The following is a 22,755-nucleotide window of genomic DNA, read 5'->3' as shown; positions in this document are numbered from 1 at the left end:
TTTAACAGCCATTCTCGATTGTTTACCACAGAAGACTCGCGAATTAGATCTATGTGAAAGTGGGGGACCTAAAAGTTTCCGCGAAAAGCATCTAATCATCCTCGGATAAATAATAATAAAAAAAAAACTATCATCAAATGAACAGAATCCATTAAGGTTTGTCATCACCAGTGATACATTACAGCTTCATGGGGCACAGGCAAATTTGAATTAGGGTCCCCATGTGGTAGTGTTGATTTCAGGCTTTTTAATTGGAAGGAATTGTAATATTTTGTTTAAAACTTTGTATAAGTAAAAACTGACAAATATTTTTCTAAGTGAAGGAATAATAAGTAATTCTTTGTGCCCTGGCACTTATTAATTTATGACAACTCTGGCGCAGCCAAAGAATAGGTAATGGAATATTCGTTGGTTGTACCCAAAGCTTCTCGGTATTGTTAAAATATGTTTAACTTAATACATAAATTCTTAAAATTTTTTTAGGTCTAGAAGAGGTGGAACTGAAATTTAGTTTGTGTCTTCACTACCGTAGCTTTGCTCCTGGAGAATTCATTCGAGACAATATCCTCGATGCTGTGCAGTTGCAGAGTGATTGTAGTCTTGTCCAGGTTATCTTCTTAAAATTAATCTTTATTTAATTAAATGGCATACCAATTTCTTTTTCTTGACAATGCTACATTACAGGAATTTCTTGAAGAGCAATGGTGAAACATTTCTGGGCTTACATTCCTAATTATGCAGCCTTTGGATGGACAGATCTTATCAAGCACTAATAAAGATTGTACTAACTCAATTCACCAAGTGCCTGACTGGAGCTTTCCCTTCAAACTTTGCACTAATGGAAGTAGGGTTATCCTCAACTAATCTTGTCAACGCGACCAGGTCTTGGTTATCAGTCTTACATGTTTACCTATGCTGAAACTAACTATTCTGCCATAGAAAAAAGTAATGGTCTTAATTACCAAATAAATGCTTCCAGAGTTTTATTGACAGTAGAGCCATCACGCTCAAATGATTTCAATGAGTCTTAGGTAGATATGTGACAGATCTTTTTACAGATCTACAAAATTAAAATCAATTACTGGGCTGGAAAAGAATTAACAGATGCAGATGTCATTTCTCAAAATCCACACTTACTGTAAATAGTATCACAGAATATACGCAGATTTCAAGATGGTCAGTTTTGAAAAATCAAGTATCACCCATCTTTGAAAGATGTCATCAAATTCACTTACTACAAGCTGAAATCTAGATTTTTTGAAAACTATGATTAAAAAAAAGGTGGCGTACAACTACACTACGTAACAAAATTATCAAAGAATTGGGTACTTTAGAATTAGGAATTACATTATGTACTTTTTAATCTTGTCCGATGTGTCAAAAAGTGAAATTTAAATATGCATCATATATGTATATACTGCGATCATTATGAATCGGACAACAGAACCCTGTAAGGTTAGTTAATTCTGCAAAATCAATACGAACAAGTGTAGCAAGGGATCTGGATCCACTAAGTCTTTTCTATTAATATTTGAAGAGGCCATGTGAATGAAAATTGCTACAAAAGAAAATACCAGGAGTACACTTTGAGAAGCTACCTGCACTTAGGTAAGGTAAAAATGATTGAGAGAAGATGTAGACCTTAAAAAAAATTTATCTCACCCAGATTTTCTAGGGAAATGGATGCAATATTTGGAGGCTGCAATACAATATGAAAATTGCAACTACTATACAAGTGGGAGAATAGTATCGTAGTTTTGGGGAAGGTAGAGAATTTGGATTAATAACACAGCTGCAGAACAATTCTAGGACCCACATCAAGCCGTCGAATCCCCCAGTTACTATTACGCAACCCCCATTACCTACTTAAGTAACTTAACTAGTTCATCTCTCCTGACCTCGGCTACGTACTGCCACAAGCAGGACACCAGTAAGTCTACCACCAGATACATCGTGTCACACCTACACGACGCACGGCCATCCGACATTTATTCTATTACTGTATGATTTGACGTTCGTTATCTTCATAGTGCCTTTTAACATATTCCCCTTTTCCGATTCATTCGATTACTATGTAACTTCTTTCGTGAAGATACTAGCGTTAATGAGCTGACGCTCTTGCAACATTATTATGTTTTTATTCCATGTAATTTGTACGCACTAATTATTGACGTTCTAATGTATACTGGTTCTATATTCCACTTATCCAATATAGACGCCTGACGAATACTCCGATATAGATGTGATACTTAACTCTTAGATTCTTATCGTTTAATCGAACTCTATTGTTAATTACAATTTCAAACGTACAGCTCCTATCTTTATCTCCGTTTCATTATTTTATTACTATATTCAAATATAATTCGCCTATCTTTTTTATCATCCTATAATGATCTTGTATTAACTTGTAGCTTCATCCCATTACTGCGTTTAATATTCAAATTCGTCATGATTTGTACTTTCAGATTTGTCATTACTGAATCATACAATGTTGTCCTGGTTCTGACTTTTCAGCCACGATCCTTTTCTCGAACTCTGTTCCTTTTCGTTTATTTTTTATTTTTTTATTATTCTCTCCTGTCTCTTTTGTTCCTGTATATCTAACTCTCTTCATATCTTCCTTGACTATTCCCACCATACTAGATTATTGATGGTACAATTGATTCGTCATTGTAGTCTCTTCCTTTTCAATCTCGCTGCAATACAATATGAAAATTGCAACTACTATACAAGTGGGAGAATAGTATCGTAGTTTTGGGGAAGGTAGAGAATTTGGATTAATAACAGTACCATGTACAAAAGTCAACAGTGAATAAAAAAAAATACTTTGATAACAGGCATCAAAATTAGGTCATACATTTGGTTCAAACTCAGTTGTGAAATGTCTGTAACAAGTGACTAAATCAAACACCCATCCAACCCTTTTATTGCAAGAGCAATAGTAAACTTTAAGTAAAGGGGTGTGCAGCACACTAATAATTTATCTCACCGGTGGGTTGTGTGGTTTCAGGATCCGGGATAAACTTAATCCATGAATTCAATTAAGTTTATGCCATGAATTTCAAAAAACTTCCCTTAAAAGATCCAATTTGTATTTCTCCAAACAAAACTTCAGTTTGTAATTTAGCTATTATACTCTATTCTGTGCATAAAAACACAATCAAGAACTTACTATATGGCTAAAATATGAATAATATTGTTCTGTAGTACAGGTAAGACTTTATGCTAATTAACAAAGCAAAGCCGTTAATGGCAGGACCGTTTGCATAACACATTAAATACTCGATAAAGCAGCAAAAATCATTTATTCTGCATAGACAATTTTTATAAACAAATCAAATAATAATTCAATGGATTCTTTGTAAATTGATTAGTTATTCGTAATACTTAACAAAACCAGTAACAAGTTTCACGTTTTCAAGTTTTTATAAAAACTATATATCACAATCATAAAGGTCTTTTTTGTTTTTTTTTTACATAAGCAACGCAACAACCTTTCAACAGGATTAAGCTTATTTTATAGTTGGCGGGATTTGGAATTCGGTGCAAGATTTAAGAAAAATATTTATGTACAGCTTTTTTGTACAGCATGAAGGGAAAGGAAAAAAACAATTGACTTATTTCAGACTGTGCTTTTCTCAAAACCAAAAAGTCTAATTCTTTTTGGATAAATTATTAAATTAAAAAGAATCAAATGTCGATTACGAAACCTTACGTCCACATTCTAATTTACGGGGATTTGATTTTCGTACAGGTAACTCTGTTTTGTGCAATTCATTAATGGGGAAGAAAGATGAACTGTAATTTAATAATATGGATGATCGATATAATTTCCTTTTGAATGAAAACGTTTGTGATTTTACAAATACCTCATTCTTTTAACTACATTATGTACAAATAATTTTGTAAATTTGTAACTGATTTATATACATATATTCAGAATGGAAGCGTAAAAATTCATAAAACATTCAAATAACAACCTTGGTAAGTACGTTGCCAGACGATGCTAGAGTCGAAACACTTACGAAGACCACTTACGTTTCGTCGAGATTAGTATTATTAATTTGTACCCGATAGAAATCTTCTAGTGTAATTTTCAACTTCGATAACTTGATTATTTCTCTCTGGTACGAACAGTTTTGTTTTTAACAATTGCACTTGTCGTCAAAAAATAGCATTTACGTTAACTAAAATTTCTTTTTGTATACGAGGAAATGGTGGACTAATGCGTCACTTTGTCCGAAGGGAATGTCGGCGAAGAATCGGAGTGCGAACCAGAAAGAGGTCTCTCTAAACCCAAAATAACTTTTCGTTAGGTCTCGGTATTGATCTGGCTTACATCATAAATTTTAATATAAAAATTATGTATATAATTACCAGAAGAAAGACTCATGGGTCTGTTTCTTATGTTCGGACTGTAACTGGAACTTTTCCCGTGAGAGTCAAGAAGGGCCGCTGCCAAATTTGACGTGCCGTGAGCAAAGTAATCTGCTCCATGAATGGAATTATCTGTAAAGATATTTTAAGATTTTTATTCATAAATATGGATAAAAACCTAAAAATAAAATAATTATAATGATACCCATTTCTCTATTGCGTAAATGCATCTTGATGGGAGCGGGACAATACACGCAAGAAGCAAACTGTTCGAAAGTCGTCGGATCTTTATGGTTCTGCACAATCGTTTCTAATGATCTGGATCTTTCTTCATAACTTTGTCAAATTGTCAAAAAAAAAATGTCCCAAACAAATAATTAAATTGCTTTTTAATTTTAAACGGGAATAACTTATTTTAGTACATGGACCATTCATCAAGTGATCTAATTTAACTAAAATAAAAAAAAACATTTTGTGCTTAGAAATAGTAAGTTTTCCTTGCATTTTGGATTATTGTAGGATGTATGTTACCAGAATGGCTTTAGAATCCATAGGTAAATATTTAGTTCCAAATTCAAGAAAAGTGCCATTCTATTTAATGCATGACATACTGCAGGTTTCATTTGAATGTCTTGAAAGAATTCAGCATTGTGCTTGCAGCACAATGGCATCTGTCAGATATTAAAAGCAATCAAATATCTTATCTACTGAAGTCTAAGATGATAATATTAGCCCTAGCATAACATCTGCTTCAGTCAAATTGTTCTGCAAAGCATTTGATTGCATCAATTAGCATAAACTGGCCCAAGAATTTTATTGAGTATCCTAACAAATTACTTATCTGCACACCTAATGGCATATGCTCTTGTTAATCCACCCTCAATCACAATATGCAGACATTTACAGCTTTTGGCCAACTTCAAAAGTATGCTTTAGTATTGTTACATACTTTGTATATTATTTTATAAAAACTGATAAGAAATCCAGAATATTAAACTTTTAGAAATTTTGCAGTTACCTATGTTACAGAGTAAACTAAGCCCATTCAGAATCAATCTTTTCTCCCCAACTATTCTAAATTAATAAACTTAATACAAGATGGTGACTCAATTGCCTATCTAGTCCAAACTGCTAAATTAAATATGTGGATAGATGATAAATGGATTTGTCAAGCCATAACTTGGTTATAATTTGACCAATCGAGCAATCAATAAAAGTAGACAACTGCAAAATCTAGTATTCTACATTTGGCATTTACTGAATAATTGCCTATTCATCCCCTTTTACTTGGCACGATAAACCAATGAGGAGTGGGACATGACAAATACCAAATGCAGGGTGATTTTTAATTTACGCAAAACTTTAAACTTTAATAACTTTTCAACTGAATGAGATAAAAATAAAATTCAAAAATTAATATATAGTACAATGTTTACATTTTTGATGTCAATGTTTAATTAATGTTAACAGTCATTTGCAAAATGGTGGCACTCACTTTAGAACATGTGTTTATTGTAAAGAATTATCATCAAACTTCTAATTCTTCAATTGGTGTGCTATCAGTTCTAGTGGGGTTATTGGACCATTCTTCTTCAGAAAGAATGTTACTTCTTCTGCATATGCAGGTATACCTCGAGTTACATCGTTTTGAGTTACGTTGGTCTCGATTATACGTCGTTTGTCAAAAAACTATATAGAAAAATAAAAATCAAGTATAAGTCATTTTATTCGACTTTACATCCGTCTGCCACAAATATTGAAGTCGTAATATCACTAGAAAAGCGTTAAAAGCACATAAAATCATATTAAAATATGTACATTTACAGTAAATGTTAATATAATCATCATAAATCCTAAAGAACGAAACACGAAAACATCTGTGTTTCTGTGTTGTCGTCTTATTTAGCGGTCTTTAAGTGCTCATTATTAGCATTTTCCACCGCAGTTTCGACTTACATCATAACTACGCAAGTAAATTCGACTTACGTCGTTTTTTGATTTATGTCACCTCTCCTGGAACCAATTACCAATGTAAGGCGAGGTATGCTTGTATTGAATTATTGGAAAAGAAATTTTATCCCAAAATGCTTGTTGGGCATAAACATTGTCATGCTAGGTTTGTACAAGATGGTGCGAGACCCCATTGCACAAAGCAAGTGTTCAAAAGTCTTTACAGCATGTTTGAGATGTGTATAATTGGATTACATTATAAAAAATATGCTAGTGGTGGCATGGAGTAGTCACTCCATGACAGAGTATACTCGTATCACAATGCTCCTACAACTACTGAAGAGTTAATAAATGTGATAAAAAAATAAATAATGGTGATTCCAAGAAAGATCTTTATTAGTGTTATTGAATGTTTCAAAAATCAGTTAAAAACTATTATTGCAAGTAAAGATAGTCATTTTGAAAACCTAATTTATTAAACGGCAATAAATTCTGTATAATATGCTTTTTGAATTTTCTTTTTATATCAGATAGTTGAGTTGTTAAAGTTTGAAATTTTGCATGAATTAAAAATTACCCTGTATTAACCGTGAGTAGATCGTCCACACTACTCTGCATTGGCAAAATGTTTGCTCGGCATTCTGCAAATATCAAATGTTTGTAGCCTCCTTAAAATTCTTAACATATAGAGGAAAATGACCAGAAGTTAGAAAATTAATTAAATTTTTTCAAAGGATACAAATTTTGATATAGTGGTATTAATGCACGTTTTGCTCTACTAGCATTAACGGCGGTTGCACGTACCAGACCGGAGAGTACTTTTTGATCAATTATAGCACCATTGAAAAGAGGTCCAAAATAAGGAATCTGAAATAAAATATTTATATTAATTTCAATTTTCTTAAAATTATTTATAAGAAACATTTAACAAGTCTTACTTCTGGTTTTCTGGATATCTGAATTCTATATAATTGATTTGGTAATGGATAGATGACAATCAGAACGTCACAAAATTCGGTGGCTATGATGCCACGTCTGTAATCTCTCGTGTGTTCTGACCAGACAATGTGCACTTCGTCATTACCGAGATGACACAACTAAATTAGAAAATATTTTAAGAAACATCTTAGGATTCGAAGAGATGGAAAAAAGTTTGTACAAATACTTTTCTTGTGATCGAGGTTTCATCCGATGACGTCGGCATTCGAGTTGACACGTGAAAGATCACTTCCAGAAAAGAAGTTGCATAGTAAGGAGCGCTGTCGCCCGTACTTTTGTTTCTCTGTAAACCACCCATAAAACCAGTATGGGTTTCCAAGTCGACCTACGAAAGAATTAAATTACAATTTTTTAAAATTTATTAATATAAACAAGAAATTCTCTCTGGTACAAAAGATTTCTGACCTCCCAACCTAAGCCGGCCACAAATTCTTCAAACGCCTGACTTCCTCCACTGTTCAGAAGAAGAGAGTTTTTGTCTTCCTGACCTTCAGCAACGTATATCACAGCTATTTTGTGTGTTTCGCGACTGTAATATATTTAACATTTATCACTAAATAAGAAATTAAAAAATAGAAAAAGTCATAACAAAGATATTCTGAATTGGAGGTCAGCAATGCTGACATTTCATGCCAAATTTAATAAATTTATAACTTAAAAGAAATGCAATACAGAGTGGAATTCAACTCTGCAATTTCCTTAAGTCGGGCAGACTGCACATCGCTTCAATTAAAAATTTGGAATAAACACATAATTTAGATTATAACTGTAAGGATCAATTCATAAATCATATACAATAAATTTCCATTTTTATTATCTAACTGCAGGGTCCATACTGGTAATTCTATCTGTGATTCCCTGACCAATTATGACCTATTAAGGTCTCTGTGTTTCCTCTTTCCATTATGTAATTCAGCCAGGTGTATCTAAGACCATTTTACACACAAGTATATAAATTTTTTATTAAAAAAGCATTTTATTCACTTCTTACAAAAAACTTCACATAAAATTAATTATGTAATTAGCTACGTCATATAAAAAAAATTTCATAATTTTACTTAAATTAATTCGTAAATTTTAATTTAATAAAAAAAAAACACTCGTGTCACATCATAAAATCAAATTTTCTTAAAGTGAGGAGGCAGTATATTCAAAATAATTTAAACAGAGGAAATTGTACACTCCATGAGAGGGAGAAATTGCTTATTGTGTTATTTTTGGTCCAGCATGGATCCATTTAAAGTCATTACATTTCTTCCCATCCCTCTCTGACACTTATAATGGGAGCAAGAGAGTTTTGACTGGAAAGTGGATCGTTGTTGTTGAAGTTTTTGAAAACATGACTTTAATTCTATGGCAATATTTTGGTATACTTCTGAAAGCCATCTGAAGATGAAAATTTGCAGTTAGAGAGACATATGTTGTGATAAATGCAGGGTGTGACAGTGGAGTAGAGTGAAAAAGCAACTGCGTGGTTTGAACACACAGTTTAATCTAAGCTGTATACACTACACATACTAAAAAACAAAGGGAGATAAAGTATGAAGTACAAGAATATAGTTATATAAACAAAAATCTAGACATCATCTGGAGAGTGTCGTGATACTCTCACCAACAACAAATCACAGATCATTGTCCATCAAAATTGGCAAGATTAGAGGGCCTTTCAGAAAGTTCGTGGCCTCAAACAGAACAACAAGCAAAATAATATTAAAACTTTTTTATTTTTCAATGTAGTCTTCTTTGTTAGCAATGCACTTATTCCAGTGATGTTCTAGCTTTTTTATGCCATCACAATAGGTTGATTTGTCAAGGTGTGCAAAATACTCGTTCTCTTCAGAGATAGAGTATTCGCTCTTCGTTCTCTTTCCAGCCAAAAAATCTTTTTAGTTTGGAAAAAGGTGGAAGTCACTAGGGGCCAAACCAGGTGAGTACGGTGGATGTGGAACTAATTGGAAGCGAAGTTCGTTTCTCTTTTGTTCAGTGATTCTAGCGGAATGTGCAGGTACATTATTGTGGTGGAACAGAACCTTTTTCTTCTTCAAGTGTGGCCTCTTTTCTTCAATTTCTTTCTTCAGTTTTTCCAAAAGTTCACAGTAATAGACAGCATTGATGGTCTTTCCTCTTTCTAGGTAGTCAATAAAGATGATGCCTTTAGCATCCCAAAAAACCGAGGCCATCACTTTCCCCGCTGATGGAACTGTCTTTGCCTTGTAGAAAATAATAAAAGTTAACTCACGCCAAAGTTGCATATACTTCTGATAAGTAGCACTGAGTTCAGCGTTAACGTAGATTCTTCTTTTTATTGCAAGTACTTTCGACGAAAAATTACGATCGTCGTCTTCAGGTGAATGTGGAAAGAACAAATTTGAAAGAGGCACGTGCCGAACGTTCCAAACCGATAACGGAAGATTTTCGTTGGCGAATTTTGTTGACGACATCCTAGTAGTATGGGGAAATTCAGAGGAAGAATTCATCCGATTTATGCAGCGATTATCAAGCGTTTATCCCACCATCAAATTCACTTGGGAAAAGGAGCGGAACCAGACAATAACATTTCTGGATATGCGGATACAGAAATCGCCGGAAGACCACGGTTTGCGGTATACCACAAGTCCGACATGATTCCCCACATCACTCCAGCTGACGCCTTCCAACCATCGTGGTATATCAATGCCGCCATAGCAGCTCTCATCAGAAGGGTGATACTGCTTCCCTCATCGCAGGACCTAATAAACGATGAATTGGAAATCATACGAACGGCAGTACATCACGCTGGGTTTACAGGCGCCAAATTTACGCATGTACTGTGTAGAGTGAATGACTCCATCTACTCATTCACCACGCTACACAACAAAAAAGAAATGGCAATAGTACCGTCAACATTACCATATCTAGGAGCACAGTCCATACTCATTAGCCGTATATTCTGGCGGTACGGCTTTGTGCTCCCCTTGACCCCTCTACCCAGCCTACGCAGAAGCATATGCAACGACCGAGACAAAATCAGCGCATTAGAAAAATCGGGGGTCTACGCGGTGCCACTAGAAAATCCAACAACAGGAGAAATAGAGAAATATATAGGGGCAACAGCAAGAATGATCACCTGCCGTATCGCGAACACCAGGATGATATAAATAAAGGAAGGCAAACAACAGAGCTGACCAGAAAAGTTCTACAACAAGGTTACACTCCGCTTTGGTCAGAAACAGCGCTCCTAAAAAGCTCCAACAATAGAAAAATAATATTCATCTGGGAAGCGATCCTCACAATAACAGCAGAGGCATGCAACGTCCCCACCCTGGACTTGCCCGAAATTTGGGTCACTCTTTACAAGCGCATAAACACTCAAACACGCCGACAAGCGCACACGTAGCGTGTGTGCTTTTCAGCGCATGCACCATCAATCGTTCCAATTTAAAATCTCCTTCGAACCGGCGAAGTTACCGAACGCTAAAAGAATACATTTTTAAAAATTCGCCAACGAAAATCTTCCGTTATCGGTTTGGAACGTTCGGCACGTGCCTCTTTCAAATTTGTTCTTTCCACATTCGCCTGAAGACGACGATCGTAATTTTTCGTCGAAAGTACTTGCAATAAAAAGAAGAATCTACGTTAACGCTGAACTCAGTGCTACTTATCAGAAGTCTTTGCCTTCTTTGGTGGTGGCGAACTGTGGTGTTTCCATTGCTTCGACTGTTCTTTTGTTTCAGGAGTGTAGTAGTGGATCCACGTTTCGTCAGTAGTCACAAACCAACACAAGAAATCCTGTGGGTTTTTCTGGTAGAAGTCCAAACACTCCTTTGACATCAAAGTGCAAACACGTTTTTTGCTCGGCAGTCAGCAGATGCAGCACCCATCTTGCTGAGACCTTCATCATACCCAAATTTTCAATTAGGATGTAGTGCACTCAGTCGACAGAGATGCCTGTTGTCTCAGTTATCTCACGCGTTTTCAAACGGCAATCTGCTAACACCAAATCGTGGACTTTGTCGATATTTTCTTCACTGACAGCAGTTGACAGCCGTCTGCTGTGAGGGTCATCTTCCACACTCTCTCTGCCAGATTTAAAAAGGCTGTTCATTTTTTCACAGTGGTGTATGAAGGAGCAGACTCTCCCAAAACTTCATCCATGTCAGCTTTGATTTGAGATGGGGTCAACGCTTTTTTTCATCAGGTATTTTATGACTGCACAAGTCTCCGTCTTCTCCATTTTTGACAAAGCATGTGCACACTGACTGTCTGCTAAGCTTTCGTAGCAAAACTTTACGACAAATCAAGCAGAAATTGGTATCATATCTTTAGCAAAGATGGCTGAATTATTCCCGCCAAAAATTAAATTGATCGCAGCGCCGCATATAGGCAAGGCTGCGAACTTTCCGAACAGCCCTCGTATTATCTTCACATACTGTATGTGGCCAGCAATAAAGAATACAATAAAAATACATAAACTGCATAAGTCCGCCATGCAGTCCAAAATATTCCGTACACATTATTGTTAAGCCAACTGACAGTTCTTTGCCTCTCTCCACAGTATCAACTGATTGCAAAGGGCTAATCAGATGTTGTGCAGGTCAAAAAAATTGGGAGGGTTTGTGTACAGGACACAACTGCAATGGTTTAAGGTGTGAATCTGTCTTTGTGTTATTAGAGGAAGGATAAGATGTAAAGGAATAAAGTCTTGCTGGTTATCACGTTACAAGTCACTATCTATTGGTTCGGGCAGTGGCGCATTCGAAGTATTCAGAGTTGACATCAGAGTTGACACACTCAGTTTACTTAAGCTCTATATACAATCTGCATCATTAGGAATTAGTTATTTTGGGCTTTTAAAATATAATTTGTAAAGTTATAAGCTGATAAGGCTTATAACTTTACAAATTCTATTTTATCAATTATTATTGCTAAGTAATATTGTAGATCCTGTCATTCTGTACAAATTGATATCAATTTCAACATCTCATCTCTTCTCAATCCAAAGTTATACCCACTCAAACACCATGCAATGTTGCCATTTTCAGTGTTCCTGTGCAAATGCAACCTCCTCAACGCTGCACACCACCACTATTTTAAATACAAACGTAAACCCTACAGAAAATTTTTTATGCAAAACTGACCCAGTTTAAATGTTAGATGTACACAAATCTCCACATGGCCCAAACCCATGAGTCATTTGAGGATTTTACCAATTATAACCAGCCCATAGAGGCCCAGTAATAATGAAAAATTTATAACAGTAATAATGAAAAATTTATAAAAGTTGTCTACATAGAAACAGAAAGCTACTATTTACAATTCCTAACATCAATTCGATTTATGTAATTAGTTCTTTACAAAATCAACTGTTCAAAATACAAAGGTTTGCATAAAGAAATTACAAATTTTGAAGTTTTTGTCCATCCAAATACCAAAACCACAGCAGGACTTTTCTTCCAAGTTGTTGTTGTTGTTGTTGTTGTTATTATTATTATTATTTTTTAATCTAGAATACCCATAATCACTTCTAATTATCAATGCACTTAAATAATTGGTCCAATAGAATGTGATAATGTAAACTATATTCTAGTAAACAAAAATTAATAAAATATTATACAATTGACTGTTTAAGGAATTTGAAACAGTGATAATGTAGGCATACATGTTTTATTTTGTTTGAAAAGTAATTTAATCGCTTTGAATTAAAGTGAGATTTTATAATTTATTTATGCTTTTTGTATTGCTGTAAATAGAATTTGTATTAAATATATTTTAAATTTGGAGTTATTAAAATGCTATTTAAATTTTTATAAGTTATTTATAAAAAAATTTCGTACCATTTCTGATTATCCAAATTTCTCAATTCTCTCAACAGCTTCTCGTTCTTTTTTAGCAGATCAAAATGTGGCCTGATAAAATAAATTTTACTTTTTAATATTTTATTTAAAACTATTATTAACTATGGTAATATATATAAAATTTCGTAATTAATATATGCTTTGATTTGGCATCATTTTTATGTATACAGAGGATAGAATATTATATCAATTAAATACACTTTTAACCTTTACATGAAAATTTTATAAAAGACACAATTTCTTTATTACATGATCATTGTTAACATTGATTATAACACAAAATTTAGGTAATTGTTATGTACCGCTAGCCAATGTACCCGGAAATGCTCGGGTCATCTTATGAAAACATCAAACAGGTTCAGAAACTACATGTGCCCGTTAGTCGACAACTGTATATGTTGAATATTTGCTTTTGTTATGGCATTGACAAATATTCTGTTTAGCTTTTAATCTACTCTTCATATAATAAATTTTGTTTGTTTATGTTTTTTCATAGATTTGTTTTGTGGTATTTTACAGAAATATTCATAAAAGTTATTCTTGTTTTGCATGTATATTTGTTTCTACATATTTTTTTTTGTTCATATTTTAAAGGTTGTTTGATTGTTGTACTGGGACTGCAATTGATTGTCATAGCATCATCACCCATAAATAATAAGTAAATAAATTTTCTCTTTCTCTTAAATAACTTCTTCTAATAAGTATATAAAAAAATAATGAAAAAAGCAATTCTTAGTAAAGAAATCCATAACAGAACAATTTAAAATAAAATATATTTCAAAGCAAATGAGAAATAATATTAATAAGATTTCTTAAATACTTTTAAAATATTCACACATTGTTAGGTTTTATGTCAGAAGTGATAAAATTTGCATTTTCCACATTAGAATTATTACTATCTTTTCTAAAATATCTTTTAGAATATTGTAGAAATTATATCATTTTATTAAGAATTGTGCATGTATTGCATATTTTGGCAGTTTAGCATAGTCGTTTTTGACCAGAGTGCATTGGCACGCTAGTGTACTGCAAAGTAATATAATAAAATGTTACTTTGCCAAGTAATATAATAAAATGTTACTTTGCCAACTAAAACTATAACACTTCCTATGTATTAGGGTTTCTCAAACAGATCCCAAGATCCCGGTTGTTTTTTTAACCCAGGAAATATCCTGGGAAATTCCGCAAATTTCTTAAAAATTCATTTTTCTCTTATTTTGTGTTAAGGTTGAGAAAATTTTGCCAAATACAAAACATAATTAACTCAAACTATCAGAATACATTTGTATTTATTAATTTTAAATTTACTTATTAGTTTTTTAAATTTTTGCTTGTTATGGCATGTCACAAATGGTCAATAATCAATATGTAGCTTATTTGTGGCAAGACTGAAAATTCTTTACTTGTCAGAACCTGTAATATCTGGAATAATTGTGCTTATGCTGTCTTAACTTTTAACCATGCCCAGTAGCTTCAATAACTGCATAACACCAGGTTGTGCAAATTAGGCAAGGATTCAAACAAGTACAAAGTGTGCAAGTATAAAATTCTTCATACTTGCACGTTTGTCTTTAATAATCAGGTTTTCTTCATAAAGCCAATTAGTAAAGACAAACAAACTGCCGAATTATCAAACTATAAGCTTGATACCGCTATTAAAGCAGCTGAGGTAGACAAATCAAGAATACTAGAGAGCAAAAGAAGTACTACAATCTCGAAAATGAACTAGAAATCTTTCAGGCTACAGGTGAAAAAACACACAATATCTGTCTTTTCTGGAGGTGGTCCGACTTCCGATCTAATTACCGGAAGATCCCAGGTTTAATGCACTATAATGCATTAAAAACGATTCCACCCACATCAATTGAATCATAAAGGGCATTCTTGGTAGCAAGACTTTTCATTACTAAAATAAGAATTAGATTGAGTGATCAGAGTATTGATGATCTTTGCTTTTTAAAATCTTATAAAAATTTATAATACTTTGTATTATGTTTTATTTAAAAAACAAAAATTACCTTCTAAGTTAGAAGTTTGATCTAAGTTCATTTTTTTTAATTTTTAACTCAATTCAAATCATTTTTTTTTTGTTGTTGTTGTTGTTGTTGTTGTATGCAGTTTCCAGTAAACTTTAATAATTTTTTTCTATTTGTGAACATTTCTATGTAATTCTAAGGTAATTTTTAGTATATATCTTACACAGCATTATTAATATGATTTTGGAGGTTACAGAATGTATTAAATTACTTTAAAAAATAAAAAAACAATTATATCATTTGATTCTAAGATATTTTGTATATCTTAAAAATAATTAATTCTATCATAGGAAACAGTTCACTTTTATCCCAGAATCTTGGGACAAGGAAAACACTGGGAAATGAGAAACCCTACTATGTATAATTCTGAAAAAGTACAAAAAGCACAACAACTATGGTGATAAGGATGTAGGGGTGTTGGTATCAGAATTAGATCAAAAAACACTAATCTAGCAGATAATTCTGTAGAGAGACAAACCAGATGATTCAGTTTATCCAATGAAGAATTTGTGATAAAATAATATGGCAACACTATCAAATTTTTATTTAATTATTGGCCACTTCACATGTTGTGATGTAATTTTTAATTTAAGCATCTGAATGGTTCAAATATATTCATCGTACTGTAGGCAATTTTTCATTTGGTATATGAATTTGTCTTCTTTTTGCTGTATTCTTTATACTCAGAGGAAAATAATCCATCTACTTGCCTTTTTTCCCATGATATAAATCCTAACTGCTCTAACAACAACCGGCAATGTTGAAATGGAGAGATGTTTTTGCATTGTCCTGGTGGAATTGCTGGTTTTGCCATAGTACTGTATAAAAATAAAATAATATGGCATTATCTATAAAACTTAAAATTAATTTATTAACTATATAATTTTTAATATCTGACCTTGAATCTATGGAATGCTTCTGATTGTGAGTCATTTCAAAATTTCTCTGATTTAATACGACTGTCATGGTGTCGACTTCTTTTTCAGTGGTGCCCTCTCCGAAAAGTGGAGCGGGCGTATTCAGCGGCTGTCCCGGTCGCAAGACACATTCTGGACTAGAATGATCGATATACTGCAATAACTGGTGAGGGAAAAAATTAATAAATAAAAGTTAAATCTGAATAGGATTTTTGTCACTAAAATCTAAGTAATTTAAACTGCTCACATCGTCCAAGTTGTCCAGGTCATCGGCACTGTTGTCCACTGTGGGCAGCTCGTGCGGAGAACGGTGTCTCAGAGTGTCGCAAGACGGTGAAGCAGACATCCCTGTCAGACTCAATGAAGAAGACGACAGACTGTGATAGGGTGGTCCAACGCGGGGATTTAAGAAATTATTCACTGATATACTAACAGACTGATCTAAATTTTAAAAATTATCAAAATTAACCCAACTAAATTTAAAGTGATTATTATTAAATTACAAACAGAAATTTTATTATTAATTATAATTTATATATTAACTAGCCTGGTAAAATGGAAGCAGCTTGACAATCGGGTGGACCATACAAAACAGAACAATCCCAAGAAAATTTCCCACTGAGATCTCGAACTATAATTCTCACCTGGGATCTTCCGGTAATTAGATCGGAAGTCGGACCACCTCCAGGCACTTCCTACAAATAAAATAATTAAATTTTATAAATAATTAGAAAGACAATATAACTGAATTATGCAAAGTATCAAAAATTAGTAAACAATTAATATTTTAAAAAATCTAACTAAATATTATAAATATACACGGTACTGTACTGTAATGAACTAATATAGTAATAAAAGTGGGATCTACTGTGTTTGTATTTTATATTATTAGTTTTTCCTGTTTACATCTAATGGTCTAATGTTTTATTTTAATTTCTTTAATATAATTACTGTATACTCAGTGATTTAATGAATATAAATTTTATTCGACACAAATGCTTAATTCTGGAAGAAAAGATTGGTCCAGAGTGGGATTCAAACCCAAACTCTTGCTTACCGTGTAGACACACTGCCAGTTACACCACTCGGACTTCTGTCTGATCGTCTCTTCCAGGCAGCATAACTAGCAATGCATCTGCACAGCAACCAGGAGTTATGTGTCAGAGTCCAACTCTACGTTGATCTTTAAAATAACTTAAAAATACCATGTAAAAGAAGTGCCGTTCTTACATACATATAATTTTTGTTCTGTAATAAATTCTTCTAACAATTAATTTTATTTAATTGGTAATGTTATAAAGCTTACCACACAGGGAATTTCAACAAATGATATTATGGAGCTGTTTAAAACAAAGAACTGAATATTTGGAGCATGGAAAACTTCCGTCGACAGCTCATCTCTCATCAACAAGGGAACGTCGTCGGCCTCGTTGACCAGACTCGTCAGACGAGCGGCACCAACTCCCATTGGAAAGTGTCCTAAGTGATTAACTAAATGTGACATCACCTGTAACGTTTATTTAAATTGTTATAAATCTGTTTCTTATATTTTATAAATGATAGTATATAACTGGATTTAAATTTGCCTATTAAATTATTTGTGAAACAAATAAATACACACTAAAAGGACAAATAATTTATAAACAAATAACGTACGACTTTAGCGGCCAACTTAATTATGTTAGCGTTTCTTTTCATGTCCATTGGAAGTGTACAAGTTTTAATAAAACTCTCCATGGATGACTTTTCCGTATTATTTGCAGACGACAACTTAGGCGAATTGGCAATGCCAATGTGTTCTTTCAAATTATCATAATGAATATTGGGATCCACGTCCGGTCCAACCAGGTCCGTCATGCTCGTTATCGGTGCAGCTTTTTGTATGTCACTTTTCCCTGAGACTGCAGTATTCAGTACCTGAAATATTTATTAAATATAATTAGAAAAGTATAACTTTTTTAAATGTAAAAGAAAATTACTATAATTTTATATATCAATTAAATTTATATTTTTTATAAAGTCATAGTCATATTCAACATTTAAGATTGAATTTAGAATCAAAATTAAATCATAAATCAAATTAAAAATCCCTATTTGTTGCATGTCAATTCTACATTTAACTTTTAAAATTTTAATTGTAACTTAATTTAATGATACTAGTGCTTTAATTCTCATATAGTGGGGTTAGCATGTGCACTTATTAGATTCATAAAACAAAATAAATGTATTCAAATTCACGACAACATAGCAGCATGAACTGTTTGAATGAAAGTTATGTATTTGAACAAATCACAGCCTCTAACATCGTTTCCTTCCCAGTAGGAGAACTTTATAATCTAGTGTAAGGCTTCATAAACTTTTTCCATTTGCCACCCTCTTATGCTCGAGATAATTTTACACAACCCCTGGAATATATGTATATAAAATCACTTGCTGATAATATATCATTCCAAACAGTTCTTTGATACAAATATTATTTTACACTTTATTTAAAATGAAAGCAAATTTGCATACTAATAAGATGGACATGCTTGTTTATTTTTACATAAAGAATTAAATATTGGTCAAATATTTTATACCGGGAACGCAGGCATCTTTGACATTTTTTCAGATTCAACCAACATTTTGATTTTATAATAGTCTATGCCGAAAATGCCGCTTTGCACAGATACATAGTACTGTTGTCAAATTTTTTGCTACCCTTATATTCAGTTCCACAGTTTAAGAAGTCCCAATCTAGTATTTGATTGGATTGGTAAATATAGAAAGTAAATGTAGTTACATGCTTGAAATATTAAATTATTGTTATTAAATGTATAATTATTTACTAGTAAGTAAAGAATTTACAATGATAAATTATAAAATACATACTTTGAAGACTGATAACAAAAGCGAATTATTATTCTTTCCCACTTCGGTTAAAATATTTTGTGGTAAATGCAAGCACCATTCTCCTAAACAGAATATCAACGATAACAGTAACTGAAAAATAAAATGTTTTTATTTTATAAGAATAGAAATACAAAAATGCATAGTTAATTTGTATAAATTTTATATATTTATCTATTCACTAAATAATATATCATACAATATAATATTATATGTTTATACATTACAATTAGGGATTGCAATCCAGCAGTGTTTTCAATCCAGCTGGATTTTTGCTGGATTGAAATCATTCCAGCTGGATCCAGCGCAGATACAGCGTGGATGTATTTTTGGTGCAATAAAGTGTTATCTGTCTATCTATCAACCCAGAAATTTATGGTTTTTTTAAAGAAATAAAACAGTTTTTAAAAATACTTAAGAAGAAGCTTTTATTATTTAGACTGGTCACTATAAGTCAGTAAAACTTCTTACAAATTTAGATAGTAAGCTTAACTTTGGTTCGGTTTAACACTTGAGATAAAGATAATTAACTTCAAATGTTTAGTTAGATTATAATTATAATGTAATCTTTAAGTTAAATAATAGCAAAGGTAATTCTACTAATTAATTTATATTAATATATTATAATAATGTAAGGACGGATAATCAGTGGCTAAGTGGCTATCAGTCTTACCAGTTTTCTTATATAGGCTCTACATATTAGTCTGTAGTTATTTATAAGTATATAAAACTATGTACTGGAAATAGAATAAGTTAAATAAACTACACCTTTATCAATCCAGCAAAATTTAATAAAATAATAACGTTTTCAATCGTTTTTAACGATCTTCCTTGGTTACAAAAACGGACAAAATATAGATAAATAAACAAAATAAATAGCAAAATATATATATATATATAAGATATAACAACGAAACCAGCATTGTCTGTTAATAACATTAATTAATGTAAAAGGATTTCCACATGGTAGACAATGAGTCCACATCTCTATGGTTTATACAACCAGTTGTCATGTGCACCTTGCAGATTTCCAATCTCTCAAGATGTTTGACTGTTTGCTTATTCATCGTGTAAGGAACTGAGTCCAAGCGTTATTTTTGTTTCATTATTATTTTTCGTTTTATTATATTTTGTTTGGGGCTTATGTTTAGTTAGGACGAAGGTTCCCCACCACTCTCTTAGTAACCAAAAAAGAAGATAATAAACCAACTCACGAAAGAACGAGCGCCGTAGGAAAAATCATGCGCACTTGTGCTGCCCAGCGGAAATGAACAGTCCGCAGAAAAAAATGGAGGGGGGAATCCCCACACTCACTAGAAAAGAAATACTTACTAAACAGTCATAAAACATCCCAGAAAATTGTGCTAAATACTTTGTAAACAGTTTATAAGATTTTGTTGAAGAATTGAAGCTGCCAGAAAGAAATCTGATGTTAGAAAAATTAAGTATGTAAATAAGGGGAGTAACCTAGCTGAATTGTGACGTCACCTCACAGCATAAAACCAGCACGCTAACCGAAGACAATCGAGGTGTACTACTGAGTGAAAAATTCAAGGCAAAGTCCAGATTGAGAATTAGGCGATCCAAAATGTTTAAAGAAGAATTCGATTTGACGATAGCAAAAGGATTGAGGAAACAGGTTCCTAGTATAGTGAGGTGACGGGTAGACATTTAGTTCGTAAGAGATTTTGTTCATAGTTCTTAAGTATTTGATTTGTCGAATTTTCAAAGGGGAATTAAGATTAAGTTAAGCGAAGTACCTGAGTTTTATTGTCGGGTTGACTTGTTGATTTTTGTTAATAAATTTTGTTTTGGATTATAGACATTTGTACATAGTTAAATTCGATTTACCAATTAAATATATTTGAAACTTTTTCTTTGACTTGATATTTGTCGTTATTCTTACTAATTTTTTCGGTGCACACGTAAAAGCCCAGGCCTGGCAAACTAATCTCGAATTGTGTAAAGTACCTGTTAGGTTAACAGAAGTTTTACCGGCCGCAGTTAGTGTCGGTTTCCTGAGATACTAAAAATAGTACTTTACAGTCATCGTTTTTATAATTGCTGCATGATCCCCATTAGACGTTAACATCTTTCTGTCTTGCGTATGATGCCAGCGCAGTGTTGTCAAAGTTCTTACTGATTGTATATTTGTGCTCTTGAGCCTTTGTTTTAAACTGCGCATCGTTGCACCCACATAAACAAGCTTGGAATTGAAACGTTGGTCGTGTAAAGGCACCGAATATATATACCCATTCATATTCTGTTAAATTCCGATCTTCTTTCTTTTTATCATTTCTTAAAAGTTTGAAAACAGTGGGATTACGTCTGTATACAATACGAAAATTATTAGACCTGGCAGTACATTTATGTATCTTGTTTAAAAATGGGATGTAATTAAGCACTATTCTTTTTATATTTATTCCAAACACATTTTATGTTCTATAGTTAATGTTGTATTTTTTTGTAACTGAGGAAGATCGTTAAAAGCGATTGAATACGTTATTATTTTATTAAATTTTGCTGGATTGATTAAGGTATAGTTTATTTATAAGTAATTTAATTATTACTGTTAGTAAAATAGTGAGTAAGTGTGAGACTGCGGATTTTAGCGGGAAAATTTGTGAAAATGAAAGAAAACTTTCATTTTTTGTTCAAAAATTATTGTAAACAATCACCAAGAAAAAAAACTCCTCGCGGAGAAACGGAGCAGAGGTCTCCAGTAACTATCAACAGTTAGGTGGGAAAGTTGACATTTAGCTGTCAAGAATTCGCAAGTCATCGTCAACAACCGACAGCTTCCCACACTAACACTATAAAAGCTCGCACCACCAGAAACTTAGGGTGCTCGCATCAAAAGTTATTATTGTACTTGTGTCCGTCTCCATGCCCAGGAACAAAGTCCCGTCGAAGAAGACCTACAGCAACTCTTCTACATCGTCGGCGACCACTATCCATCAAATTATATCATCCAATCTCACGCCAAGAGGTATTTTGTTAGGATCTTTGTAAACTCTCTCTCCCGCAATGGCTTAGCTCATAGCCACCTGTTTGTTTAGAACTTGTTGAGCTTTATATCTACTTGCATATAACCGCATAGTACCGTAGAATAGTTTGTAATCGCCTTGTATGTTATTCTAGTTATTCAATAAACGTTTTATTTGTTAACATGTCTCCTGTCAATCCAAGACGCCTATCGACTTACCGACGCACCTCCCCACTCACTTTTTTGCCCTCCTAGCCATCCGAAATGACAACAAGATCGGGTTTTGCCAACCCATGCAGTGTAAGTGGTCAGCAAGGATAAACCCCTGACCCTCTGCTTATCTCACATAAGTAATTAGTAGCAGTCTAGTAGTTAGCAAAGCGGCAACGTGACAACATAGACTTTTTGGCCATTATTTAGAAAGTTAACGGAGTATTTGCGAATCCGCAGCACTGGATCCAGCAGGCTGAAGAATGCGCTGGATCCAGCTGGATTGCTGGATGAGGGATCCAGCAATTGCAATCCCTAATTACAATGCATCAAAATTTAAAAAAAATTAAATTGTTTAAAGTTGTATGTCAACACAGAATTACTTTTCATACAATTTAATGTTTGATGACTGTTCATTATTTTCAAATTTAATAATAGTATTTATTAAGAAAGGAAATTAACATAATGTTGGCATATTTTGGAGCAAGGGTAAACAATCTCTCTAAGCGCGCATCCCAAAATTCTCAAACCTGACGCAAAATTTTCTTAAGTGCCAA

At 33.1% G+C, this 22,755-nt stretch overlaps 1 protein-coding gene across 1 annotated transcript in view; it reads right to left on the bottom strand.

Annotated features, from left to right (window-relative positions):
- Nucleotides 1-3,286: 3,286 nt before the first annotated feature.
- LOC136978869 (ral GTPase-activating protein subunit alpha-1) overlaps nt 3,287-22,755 on the bottom strand; it is a 72,712-nt gene continuing 53,243 nt past the window's right edge. The window contains exons 32-46 of the mRNA XM_067274691.1: nt 18,985-19,095; nt 17,770-18,030; nt 17,420-17,620; nt 16,661-16,808; nt 16,361-16,554; nt 16,095-16,276; nt 15,907-16,014; nt 13,140-13,211; nt 7,732-7,855; nt 7,493-7,651; nt 7,266-7,424; nt 7,067-7,194; nt 4,583-4,713; nt 4,378-4,509; nt 3,287-4,290 (exon numbers count right to left, since the gene is read on the bottom strand). Of these exons, the coding sequence (XP_067130792.1) occupies nt 4,223-4,290; nt 4,378-4,509; nt 4,583-4,713; nt 7,067-7,194; nt 7,266-7,424; nt 7,493-7,651; nt 7,732-7,855; nt 13,140-13,211; nt 15,907-16,014; nt 16,095-16,276; nt 16,361-16,554; nt 16,661-16,808; nt 17,420-17,620; nt 17,770-18,030; nt 18,985-19,095 (2,178 nt within the window). The 3' untranslated portion in view covers nt 3,287-4,222. The remainder of the gene's footprint in view (nt 4,291-4,377; nt 4,510-4,582; nt 4,714-7,066; nt 7,195-7,265; nt 7,425-7,492; nt 7,652-7,731; nt 7,856-13,139; nt 13,212-15,906; nt 16,015-16,094; nt 16,277-16,360; nt 16,555-16,660; nt 16,809-17,419; nt 17,621-17,769; nt 18,031-18,984; nt 19,096-22,755) is intronic.

This window comes from Centruroides vittatus, unplaced genomic scaffold (assembly GCF_030686945.1).
Source record: "Centruroides vittatus isolate TY-2023 unplaced genomic scaffold, ASM3068694v2 contig_559, whole genome shotgun sequence".
NCBI lineage: Eukaryota > Metazoa > Arthropoda > Arachnida > Scorpiones > Buthidae > Centruroides > Centruroides vittatus.
This window is presented reverse-complemented; position numbering and strand designations above follow the sequence as displayed.